Raw genomic sequence first — 12,850 nt, forward strand, 5'->3', positions numbered from 1 at the left:
TTCCTATAATAACCATGTCTGGGACTAACATATTGGTGTGTCAGTGTTCATCATCATGATCATCCTTGTTACCATGACTAATTTCTTCATCCCACTCGTGTGTTTGCTTTCATGCTCACAGCTATGTCTGAACGGATCTGGTATTGTCACATCGCATGGCTTTTTCGTTTGTGTGGTTTGACTTTTGATATGTTACACATGGTTTTGATTTGACTGTACGTGATAAACTCATAATAGAGGTGGTGGGGGTGGTGACGTTTGTCTGGCTGTCTGCCCTCCTAACATGGGTTGTGTGTGTGTGTTTGTCTGGTGTAGGAAGCGCGGTCCGCTGTGGAACCACGAGGACGTCTCTCCCAAGAACCCCAACATCCAGAGCGCCGATCAGCTCAGCGTCTTCCTCCGACATGTAGTGACTGTGTTTAAACAGTCACCGGCAGGTCAGTATTGTCTTATATGGTCTTGGTCTTGTCCGTAGCTAGTCTCGCAAACCGCAGGACCGACCTAGGCACCACATTTGTTGTGCACACTGTCATTAGGCTAATTCTTGTCCACATATGCTCTATACTTTTATAATGAAAGTGAAAGGGGCTCGGATTGTCCTAATTTGGGCACGGGTGACATCAGTTTAGTACCGAATTCTACGACTGCCTGTCTAAGAATAACTATTCAGATCATAGATTTCACTCTCTCCACTTTTTAAACATTCTCTCATTAGGCCAACTTCTATCTACCTAGCCAGTGAAATAATGGTGAAACTGTTAATCAGTTCACCAGTCACACTAACGGGTATGCTTCCTTCCCATCAGGCTTCCAGCTAGAGTCACTGCTGAGTGAAGTAGCCCTCCAGACAGCTCTGTCGTGCTCTTCTCGCCACTATGCCGGCCGCTCCTTCCAGATCTTCCGGGCTCTCAAGCAGCCCCTGACAGCCGCCACGCTGTCTGACGTCCTCTCACGCCTGGTGGAGACCGTAGGAGACCCCGGAGAGGAGGCCCAGGTAAGAAGAACATCACAACCAAAACGCTGCTCATGCTGAATGATTTATGTGTCTAAAATGAAATATTTCTGTTCAGAGAGCAAACAGGTGCCTCTCTGGCCTGGATGGAGAGTGAAGCAATGTATCTGTTGTGTTAGGAGCCTTGTGAGGGTCAGTGTGTGTGTGTGTGTGTGTGTGTGTGTGTGTGTGTGTGTGTGTGTGTGTGTGTGTGTGTGTGTGTGTGTGTGTGTGTTTGTATCTGATAGGATGACCTCTGCTCTTCTCTCTCTCCTCAGGGTTTTGTAATAGAACTGCTGTTGACCCTGGAGTCGGGCATCGACACACTGGCAGACACCGTCAAGAACTATGACCTCCTCACTGCCTTAGCACAGTAAGTCTGCTCAAAAGCCAGAGCTATATCCAATTCTCCAGTATGAGAGACATTTTAAACAAATGAAAAATGTTTTAAGCAGATACTAACTGGTAGCTGCAATCCAGAACTTATTTTGAAAAATAAAATGTTAGTTTAACCAATCTGTATGGGGGAGAGTGTGTTAATACATGTAACTAGTACACTGAAGGTGGTCTCCCTTGAGACATACAGACCCTGGTGTCAGTTAGGACACCTAACTAGTTGACAAGTAGCACCGCCTTAGGCACAATTTCTCCCCTGGCCAAGCAGGGATTGCCTCTTGTTTGAGCGTTAGACATTAAGGTCTCTCATGCGGGAGAATCAAGGCTAGATAAAAGTTCAGGTTGCATTTTTCATTAAAAAAACTGCTTAAATGTTTATATTGCAGGACCCCTACCCACGATCACCTATTATTGGGAGCCAAGTTTGCAGCCAACAGGAAAAGCACGGGACAGATAAACCTGAGCAGCGGGGGTCTGTTCAACTATGCCCACTACGGCCACGGCCGCAGCAACTCGCTCCGCGCCAGCCTGATGGGCGAGCAGCGGAAGGCCGACCGGAGACGGAGCAACACCCTGGACATTGCCGACCGCCCGGGAGGCAGCCACGGCAACCTGGCGCGCACGCGGAGCCTCTCGTCGCTACGGGAGGGCGGGGGAGGGGGCGGAGGTCCGGGTAGGCCTTGTCATGATTGTTACATAACCGCCTGATTGCAATTATTATTTAGATCGCAATTGTTTTTGCGTTCCATTCTACTGTATAAATTCTTCTGTTGTAAAATGTTCATACAACTTCAAATATTTTCAAAAATAGTGGAAATAGCTGATTGACAAGCTCACAACGCATTGCAATGTGGTTTGAGCTTGTAGATCGGCAATTTCAACTACTATTAAAACATTTTGAAAAGTATGGCCTGTTTTGGCAATAGTACTTTATTCATTTGATTATTGGTAGCGGCCATTGTTAAGTTATTTCTTTGTATATTTAAGTTAATTATCTGCCCTGTGCAATTTTTGTTTTCAAAGCCTAAAAGGCAAACAGAAATGTATCGTTTATTGCAATTATTTGTGTGACAATAATTGTCAACTAAAATGCCATGATCGTGACTACCCTAGGTCCGGGCGGGGAGGCCACACCGCCCCCCGTGGACCCCTCCAACCTGATGGCCACGGTGTTCTGGATCGCCGCCTCGCTGCTGGAGTCGGACTACGAGTTCGAGTACCTGCTGGCGCTGCGGCTGCTCAACAAGCTGCTGGGCCAGCTGCCCCTGGAGAAGGCGGACAGCCGCGAGCGTCTGGAGCGCGTCCAGGCCAAGCTGAAGTGGTACAGCTTCCCCGGCCTGCTGCAGCTCTTCCTCAAGGGCTTCACCTCGGCCTCCACCCAGGAGCTCACCATCCACCTGCTCAGCAAGCTCATCAGCGTGTCCCGACACACGCTGGTGGACCCCTCGCAGTTGGCGGGTAAGAGACAGATTTTGGGGGGGTCCGAAGACCAATGTTTTGACCAATATTTCGCATTTTTATTTTGAAATCGATGTAAAAGTTTCTGTTTGAGAACATTTAACTTTTTGATAATTCAAAAAATTAAATAAAGTATATCATTGTTGTCGGGAGGAAACCTCTTCTCTCCAATATTTTGTTTTTTGTTTTGTGTTTTTTGGTAAATGAGAGCCCTATGTGATCATACTACAGCGTCACACAAAAGCATAAAAAATAGCAGATCTACAAGCTTTAAACGCGACACGCTTTGAGCTTGTCTATCTGCTGTCACCCGACAGAGACGACATCATGATTGCAGGCCTTTTGCTGCCTTATAGAGGCGACGGGGAAATAACACATTTTATGTAACAGATGTGTTGTAAAAGTGCGACATCTGGTGGCTGAACGTTTTGTCTGGTGTCCCTTTTAACGCCACGTATTCCTCAGGTTTCCCGCTCAACATCCTGTGCCTCCTGCCGCACCTCATCCAGCACTTTGACAGCCCCACCCCCTTCTGCAAGGAGACGGCCGACAAGATCGCCAAGGTGTGTGCCGAGGAGAAGTCGCCCACGCTGTCCAACCTGGCCCACATGATGAGCCTGTACAGCACGCACAGCTACTCGCGTGACTGCACCAACTGGATCAACGTGGTGTGTCGCTACGTGCACGACGCCTTCGCCGATATCACCTTCAACCTGGTCACTTACCTGGCTGAGGTAAGCGCCGCCCCCCCCCCACATCACACGACCGTCGGCATGTCTTAACCGCTTTCACGGCGTCCCTATTTTGGGCATGTCAGCGTAGGCAAACCTTTTCTAACATTTTCTAAAACAGAAGATCTACAAGCTAACGATGTGTCACTACACAAGTTGTAAATGTGTTGCTGTCGTTGTACGAGAAAGTATGAAATAAGGCTTGAGTGGTTTAGAACAGTGGTTCCTAAACCTCCAAATGAATTATGTATTTGGCCGCGGACCTCCATCTGAAAAGATTTTGTGCCAGGAACCCCCAAACAAGATTTGTGTTGATAGAATGTTATTTGAAAAATATTCCAAATGTTTTGTATTTTCGCAATTTCTTTTCGCAATGCACATTTGCAAACACCTATGTCATATATTATCACAGATGCAATCTGTTCCTGTTTTTATAGATAACTAAATTATATGATCTACTATAGTCTATATCATGCAGAGATGTTGCTTGCCAAAAATGAAATGAACAAAGTGGGCATGAGTGAACTGCTGCGAGACGAATACCAAAACTCCCGCTAGCGGCTCGCCCCCAAACAAAGTCGCCCCGGGGAAAATCCGGCGGTATTCGCCTGGTGTTCCTAAACATATCAGTAAACTATGCCTAAACCTAACCTTATTCCTAATCTTAACCTCAGTAAAACTATACCTAATCCTAAACCTATATCTACCCTTATCCTCAGTAGGCTAAAACAAATACAAGAATACAAGAACCGCTGGTCCGACTGAAAAATGGGGGCGAGGGTGTTTTGGGGCGAGTCCTAATTACCCTTCGGGCTGTGGTTTCCCTGGGCAACACCGTCGCACAGTGTAAACAAATTAATATATATTTTGGGCTTTACATCGATTCTCATTCAACCTTGATATGCAAAAGTAGGTTTTGTTTTGTTAACGTTAATTATATATGTCATGATGTGGCCTTGCGCGAGGTTGATTACTTGCCTCTATAGTTGCTTTCACCAACTTTCACCACTTTATCCATTGCAGACAGACAGTCACTGTGATTGCATAATATCCACGACCCACACGTGTTCGGAACGAGTCCCTTTATTGACAATTGGGTCCGGCTTGGTACAGGTTCTATCACCTCGGAAAATCCCGGTTCTGTTTATCAACACCCGAGCGAGCCAGAGCAACCCTACTCAGCGCTGATCAGGAGGAGACACAGCTGTGTCTCTCAGCTGTGCTCAAAAATAGCAGACATACAAGCTCACAATGCGACGCGCTGTGAGCTTGTAGCTCTGATATTTTCAACGCGCGACACCATCGTACAACAAATAGTCTATTCTATAACTGCAGCACACAGCAGCCGAGCAGGCTGTCGGAATTAAACCACAGTCAGATCATGATATAAACTTTAAATTATTATGATTGTAACGGTTGTAGCCAACTACATAGGCTTAAATGATAAAATAGCCTCATTTTCCCAACCGGTGGCCGGTGGTGTTTATATTTACCGGCCAATTAAACATTTTACCGGTCAATGGCCGGTAAATACCGACATGAATGTCTGAGAAAAGGTGTCGTTTGGTCCACACCAGACATGTCTCTCACGGTTGTTTGTTTGTGTCTCTTCATGTAGTTCTCTCCGTAACATCGAGTGCTACTGTGAAGAGAAGGACACGTGGGAAACTGTGGGGCAGATCTCTGATGCTTACTGCCGTGTCAAATGTGTCTCTCTCAAGCTGAGGAGGGATTATAGTCAACCCATAGATGATGATGACTAGGGTTGGGGTCCAGAACCGGAGGGACCGGATCCAACATTGAGGAACCGGAATCTGTTCCATCACATTTGGAACCGATTTGTCACTCTGTCAGATGCTGGTATGTGGGCTTCATGTCTGCTATACAATTACAACACTAGTGTTTCTCAAACTTTTAATTTCAAGGACCACCATAACTCTTTGAGTGTAAGGTCCCATTTAGAACCTGACTGAATTTGTGTTAAAAAAAAATCTATATCATTTTGGCTTTCATTCAAATGTTTGATAAATATAGGAATTGTCAAAGGGAACCGTTAAGAGGGAATCCTTAACAAACCAGAATCGTTAAAATCCTAAAGGGTCCCGACCCTAAAGGTGACAGAATATAGATGGATTTATAATATAATGTAAACAATGAAGATGATGATTAAGAAGCTTCCTGCTGGGACGTCACAGAGGAGAGACAGTGTTGTGATGGTAGTGTCAGCCTCCCATTGAGTTGAGAAGCTCTGCTCAGACCCAGCTCACTCAGATGAAAGAGATGAGGAGGAGAGAGAGATGGACACAGCGTCCCATGCTGCTACTGCTGCTCCTGGCCAGCCTATCAGAGCTGAGGGGCTTCCCTTCCAGACCTCACCCCCAGAACCACCGTCTTGTTGGAAGGTAAGTTTAACCTGTCAGTCTGTTCCTGTTCAGCCTACCTGTGACATCATCAGTAGCCATCTTTGGTCATTCACACAATGGGGGAAACAATGTTTTAGTTTTTTGCATGAGGCTCCTCTTACATGAGGCTTTGTCCCTATTTCGTCCATACATGGTATTGTCCGTTTGGCTGGGACCTAAGGACAAACGGACGGGTCCCAGCCAAACCTAAGGACAAACGGACATACCATGTATGGACATCACTATTATGTCACAAGTACAAATACAGATGGTATATATACTGTAAAACACAAAGGGTTAGGCCTAGACACAAGCTGACACGTCATGTGAAGTCCGGCTTAGCCTGGATCTGGCAGAACCAGGGGTCTATTTCACGAAACCTGGATTAGGCATAAACCGGGTTTAAACCGGGTTTACTCGGCTATCCTGGCTTAAATTATCCAGGAATCGGTTTCACGAAAGCTGAGTTAGCTCGGCAGATTAATTTAGCCAGTAAACCTGGATATGTTTATCCATGATCCGGTTTCACGAAAGAAAATTGATGCAATCCTGCCTTAGTTACTATGGCAATTTAGCTGTGAAGTTAGCCTGGTCCGGACCAGGCTAACAGCCAAGCTTTATTAATCCAATGCCTTGTTCTTCAAGTTTTGTGAAATAGCTGTTAGTCCAATGACTCCAATCGTAAACCAATGAGTTTTTCCACACTTATTCAATTCTCATTCAATTATTAAATTCGAAAATCGAAGATCTACAAGCCCGATTTTTTTTTGTCTTATGGCAGCCAGGGGTTCCTGCCCCCCCGTGGACCCCCGGACCCCCGTAGACCCTGGACCCCCGGACCCCCGTGTACCCCCGGACCCCTGTAGACCCGCGGCCCCCCATGGATCTCCGGACCCCCATGGACCCCGGACCCCCGTGGACCCCCGCCCCCCTGGACCCCCGGACCCCCGTGTACCCCGGACCTCTGTCGGGGGTCAACGGGGGTCCGGGAGTACACGGGGGGGCGGGTACTCTCGGACCCCCATTGACCCCCGACCCCCCGTTGACCCCCGGCCGCCAAAAGGCAAGCTTTTCACTTGTAGATCTTCGATTTTAGAAATGATAAAATAAGTGTTTATAATCCAACATTCACTTAAACTCCTCATGTTTAAGCCTAACTGAATTATATATTTATGGACTTGTATATAAATGAATTGCATATTTTTGGACAACTTGTGCATTTCATTTGTCGGCAATACTTTGCGATGCTTTCTCCCTGGATCTATTTATCGTGTTTCCTTTCTTTCTTAGCCTATTATACGTTTTACTTCCTTGTAGGATTCCATGAGCTGCTGCAGTGCTGCTGTTCAGCCACAGAGAAGAACGCTGCTCTGGTTCACAATACGACGCATTGGGAACTTGTAGATCGGCTATTTTTGAATACACAAATCTGATCTGATTCACTTGCAAATAACAGTGTGAACAGTCAGTCCTAAAGATTAGATTTGAGAAACAAATCAACAAAGGCCTTACTTTATTGTCAGGCCTGCCTCCATTCCCCCTGAGCTGCCACAACAAATAGCATCTTTAACCCTTAACACATAGCCTGTTAAACAGTTACTGATTTAACCACTTGAACCCCAGCGTCCATATTCTAAGGGGAAACATTAGCCAAAATAGTAGATCTTCAAGCTCACAATGCGTCACGTTCACAACACATTGTGAACTTGTAGATATGCTATTTGTGGCAAAGAGATATGGAGTGGACGCTAACTCTATATAACAATAAGCCACCTCCCGACCCACTTATTGATAATGTATAAGGTCAAGTATCACACAGCTTCATAATTAAAGGTCACTCACAGACTTTTTATTTTGGCCAGGATCTTGTTTCATAATAACTCTCATAGTTGTAATACATTATAACAATTATACAATGCATTCTCACTGCTCATTAATCCTAAATAATCAAGGCAAAACCTATGAATAATGGTGATAGATCATACGTTTGTTTGATGTCATTTATTAACTCAGATTGATCCTTTGAAAAAAGCATTTGTTTCCGTTTAACTAACAGCTTCTCTGTGTATGAATCTATGTGCATTTGGACCAAAGTGTTTGTCATAAACTGCAGCTAAAGGTTTTCCCCCCCTGTATGAGTCCTCATGTGTCTTTTTAGATTACCGTTGTCACGAAAGCCTTTGCTACAAACTGTACAAGTGAATGTCTTTTCCCCTGTATGAGTCCTCATGTGTGTGTGACAAAAGCCTTCGTTACAAACTGTACAAGTGAATGGCTTTTCCCCTGTATGAGTCCTCATGTGTGTTTTTAGATTACGGTTCTGACTAAAGCCTTTGTTACAAACTGTACAAGTGAATGGCTTTTCCCCTGTATGAGTCCTCATGTGTTTTTAGATTACGGTTCTGACAAAAGCCTTTGTTACAAACTGTACAAGTGAATGTCTTTTCCCCTGTATGAGTCCTCATGTGTACTTTTAGATCAGAGTTGGCACTAAAGCCTTTGTTACAAACTGAACAAGTGAATGTCTTTTCCCCTGTATGAGTCCTCATGTGTACTTTTAGATCAGAGTTGGCACTAAAGCCTTTGTTACAAACTGAACAAGTGAATGTCTTTTCCCCTGTATGAGTCCTCATGTGTGTGTGACAAAAGCCTTTGCTACAAACTGTACAAGTGAATGTCTTTTCCCCTGTATGAGTCCTCATGTGTACTTTTAGATCAGAGTTCGCACTAAAGCCTTTGTTACAAACTGAACAAGTAAATGGCTTTTCCCCTGTATGAGTAATCATGTGCGTCTTTAGATTTCCCTTAAGATTAAACAATTTGCAACACACTGTACAACTAAATCTTTTCTTCCCTGTGTGACTCTGCATGGAGTGAGTTTCTTTCGATGATTTCAGGTCCTGGGACAGCTTGTTGCTCAAAGACAATCTCTGTCCTTCCACATGTTGTGTCTTGTGTGACTTCAGTGTGTTTGACTGATCTACACTGGGCTCCCACTCATCACTGTCTTCAGTGATGTCAGATTCAGAACAGTGTGAAGAGAGGAGCTGGTCATCACTAGTTGGATGTGATGTTCCACAGTCCTCTACATCAGCTTGTGTTTGCATGTGTTCAGTTGAGGTGCTGGCTACAGGCTCTGTGTCTCTGTCTTCACCATCATCACCTTCACTTTTCACTGCTAGTAACGTCAGCATTGGCCTATCAACCTCTTCTGGTCTTCGAAGTAGCTCCTCCTGCTCCTCTTTGATGTGTGGAGGCTCTGGTTCCTCCTGGACCAGACTGGGGCTCCTCTCCTCTTCAGGGGAAACCTCCTCTTTACACACAGGGAGGTGCAGGAAGTCTGGAGAAAAGATACAATGAAAGCAAAACATGTTTCTTTTCTTTTTTCATTAGTGTTACCTCTGTTTCATAGGTGTGATGGTTGGAGTAACTTACGCTGTAAATAAATGCTCCTAAACCATAGATCTATCTTCATTTATCTAAGATATTTGTATATTGGCTGCAACCATTCCATTCCACCAATACACTTTGTGGTGGAAATTGAACAGTTTTGTACTGTAATCAAATGTTTGAATCTTTGTGTACACTACAGCTGTCTATCATCATAGATGATCATTAGGGCCGATATTTCATAATCATGCGATTGACGGCCACATATCGACATATCTGTCTTTGCAAAAATCACCATTTATTAATGTTTTCCTTGTTTTGTCTGTCTGTGTGTTCTTTTTCCTTTATTTATTCAGGGAAGCCAGCCCTGATGACAGCATAAACGATACAATACATACACAATGAAAAAGTGTTAAGTGATTCCCACCAAGGTTCAGCTAAACATTCTCCCAAGCTCACGTTTTGGTTCACTCAACACCCTGCTATGTACAAGGTTTAATAAATGCATGGCTTTTTAAATAACTTCACAACAAGGCCGGCACAGTCTGAGCTTGTACTTTGGCTATTTTCTGTTTATGTTCCCTGACTGTGGCTGAATGGTTAGAGGTCCTAAGTTTGATTCCAGCCCTCAGCCATGTGTCGAAGTGTCCCTGAGCAAGACACTTAACCCCTAACTGCTCCCCCCTCTGCCCTCCTCTGTGGGCAGCACTCAGCTGGGTAAAGCTGAAACTGAATTGCCCCATGGGATGAAAAAGGTCTCAAAAAAAGAACAAGAATAGGTTCAAGTGGTTAAACATGTGTTGTGTTTACACTTCTAATCAATATCATGAAACGTTTCGCTCAATTACGATGAATAATTCCCCAAAAACATTTATAGTGAAAATTAGCAGATCTATAAGCTGAGCTTGTAGATCAGCTATTTTCACTATTTTTGCACACCACCATTGTACAACTTGTGAGCGAAGGTGAGTGGAAATGGTTACACGACATTTATGTATCTTTTGTCGTTTTATAGCTTTGTATCTGCAGTTGAAGCTCAGCTCAACTTGGATTGTAGCTTTGTAGATTTTGTAGCAGCTACAAACATCAGGTGTAGCTTTGTAACTTCATGTCACTGGCTTCCATTGAAATGAATGGTGGACTGTAGCTTTGTATCTGCCAGTGTGAACACAGCATAAATGAAACGTTGGTTTCGATATCTTTTCAGTTAATTGTCCAGACCTAGTAGGCAGAGATCTCTGATCATATGTGAGACCAGCCACCACCTGTCTGATTGAATGAAAAGAGCGCCACCAGGTGGCTGAACATGGCGCGGCAACATGAGAAAATATGAGCACAGCTCAAGTGTCAACAAGTAGTTTCTTTAAATGCACGGTTCAGCATTCATACAGACATTCATTAAAATCTACTTAAATTAGGTACCTGTTATCTAAGTAGGCACAGGCATACGTATGTGTCCAATAACCATCTTGAGATTTCAACTTTACTTTGTTGCACATATACAGTTTATTTTTTATATACCTGAGAGAGTGTTGCACCTGGTCTTCCTATGTAGTAATGTCCGTGTTGACACATCAGCCTCTTCCTGTGTAATCTGTGGAGGTTGTGTTTCCTCCTGGACCAGACTGGGGCTCCTCTTCTCCTCATGTTCAGATGAAACCTCTTTACACACAGACAGAAGGAGGACAGAAGAGGTAGAATCAGCACCACAACTCAAAGTGGGTTACCTGGGTTCCATTTTAGAGGCAAATCTTTCCAGTGATAAAATGGCAACTAAAGTAATCAAAAAAGTCAACCAAAGAACAAGACTTTTGTACTGGATCTCCTCTCTGGTCAGTAAGAATACATGGAGGACTCTAACAGGAGCACTCATCCAAAGTCACTATATATATATATATATATATACGTATACATATATATATGTATATATATATATATATATATATATATATATATATATACATATACACACACACACATATATATATATATATATATATATATATATATATATATATATATATATATATATATATATATATATATATATATATATATATATATATATATATATATATATATATATATATATATATATATATATGTGTGTGTGTGTGTGTATGTATATGTGTATGTATGTATATGTATATGTATGTATATGTATATGTGTGTATATATATATATGTATGTATGTATGTATGTATGTATGTATGTATGTATGTATATGTTTCATATGTTGAACACAATGTTCATAAACAACATTATAGAACGCAGAAATTCAACATGTATTGTTTGTTTGTTTAGCAACTAAGTAACCTGATTCTGGTTGAGGTTTCCGGTGTGTTACATTGAAATTGGTGATCTATCGAATTCTGTGACATTCATGAAGTAACCCAATTCTGGTTGAGATATCCGGTTTGTTACACAGAAATCGGCCATCTATTGAATTCTGTGACTGCTAGCTAGCTTTTTAAAATGATGTAAAAAGTCCTGCATTCGTGGTAAAACTGTTCTTTATTTCAATAATACAACTATTAAGTAATTAAATACACAATCGGCTGTCCTTTAATACAACGATAAAACACACAACGCTTAATAATAGCTATAAAGCAAAGACAAGGCTAACAACAGCTAAAGCTAATGCTCATTGTTATGCTAATGCCAATAGACTCCGTTCATCTGTATTCATATGTCTTTGTCGCCCTCATGTGGACACAATGAATCACTACAAGTGGAATTGATTGGATACTTTATTAGCAGTTTAAGAACCAGATGACGCAACATGGCGCTACTTTCTACAAACTGTTAAGATCTATAAGCTCACAATGACACGCATAGTTGTTGTGAGCTTGTAGATCTGCTATTTTCGGCGCGCGACACCGTGATAAAACAGAGCGTTAGTAACCATGTGAGCACTTCTGTTTTCTCTTCAAATTAAAACAGAGTTTAGTGTCATGCTTAACATCAAAAACCACGTGAGCGCTTCCGTTTTCCCTTCAAAATAAAACCGGACATGGCCACAAGGACTACTCTTAAGAACTACATTTCCTATACACCATGGCTGCTAAAAGAACTACATTCTAAGGACTACATTTCCCTGACACCATGGGTTGCTAAAAGAACTACATTCTAAGGACTACATTTCCCTGACACCATGGCTGCTAAAAGAACTACATTCTAAGGACTACATTTCCCTGACACCATGGGTTGCTAAAAGAACTACATTCTAAGGACTACATTTCCCTGACACCATGGGTTGCTAAAAGAACTACATTCTAAGGACTACATTTCCCTGACACCATGGGTTGCTAAAATAACTACATTCTAAGGAGTACATTTCCCTTACATCTTGGGTCAAGCTTCACACCGTATGCCGCGAGAGCACTTCCGTTTTCTCATCAAAATAAAAGCATAACATGTGTCAAATCTCACACACATCAAACGCAACTCGAACACTTCCGCTCTTTTTTTTTTTTTACAAA

General features: G+C 42.9%; 1 protein-coding gene across 1 annotated transcript in view; it reads left to right on the plus strand.

The window, feature by feature from the left end:
* Positions 1-5,288, plus strand: part of LOC311054881 (protein furry homolog-like) — a gene marked incomplete at its 5' end in the record, with an annotated part of 35,965 nt that extends 30,677 nt beyond the window's left edge. Inside the window, 7 exon segments of the mRNA XM_084070877.1 lie at positions 316-437; positions 807-994; positions 1,270-1,364; positions 1,774-2,060; positions 2,501-2,845; positions 3,311-3,579; positions 5,195-5,288. Coding sequence (XP_083927003.1) covers positions 316-437; positions 807-994; positions 1,270-1,364; positions 1,774-2,060; positions 2,501-2,845; positions 3,311-3,579; positions 5,195-5,206 — 1,318 coding nt within the window. The 3' untranslated portion in view covers positions 5,207-5,288.
* Positions 5,289-12,850: the final 7,562 nt, after the last annotated feature.

Source organism: Gymnoscopelus microlampas (genome assembly GCF_963454915.1).
Source record: "Gymnoscopelus microlampas genome assembly, chromosome: 11".
Taxonomy (NCBI): Eukaryota; Metazoa; Chordata; class Actinopteri; order Myctophiformes; family Myctophidae; genus Gymnoscopelus; species Gymnoscopelus microlampas.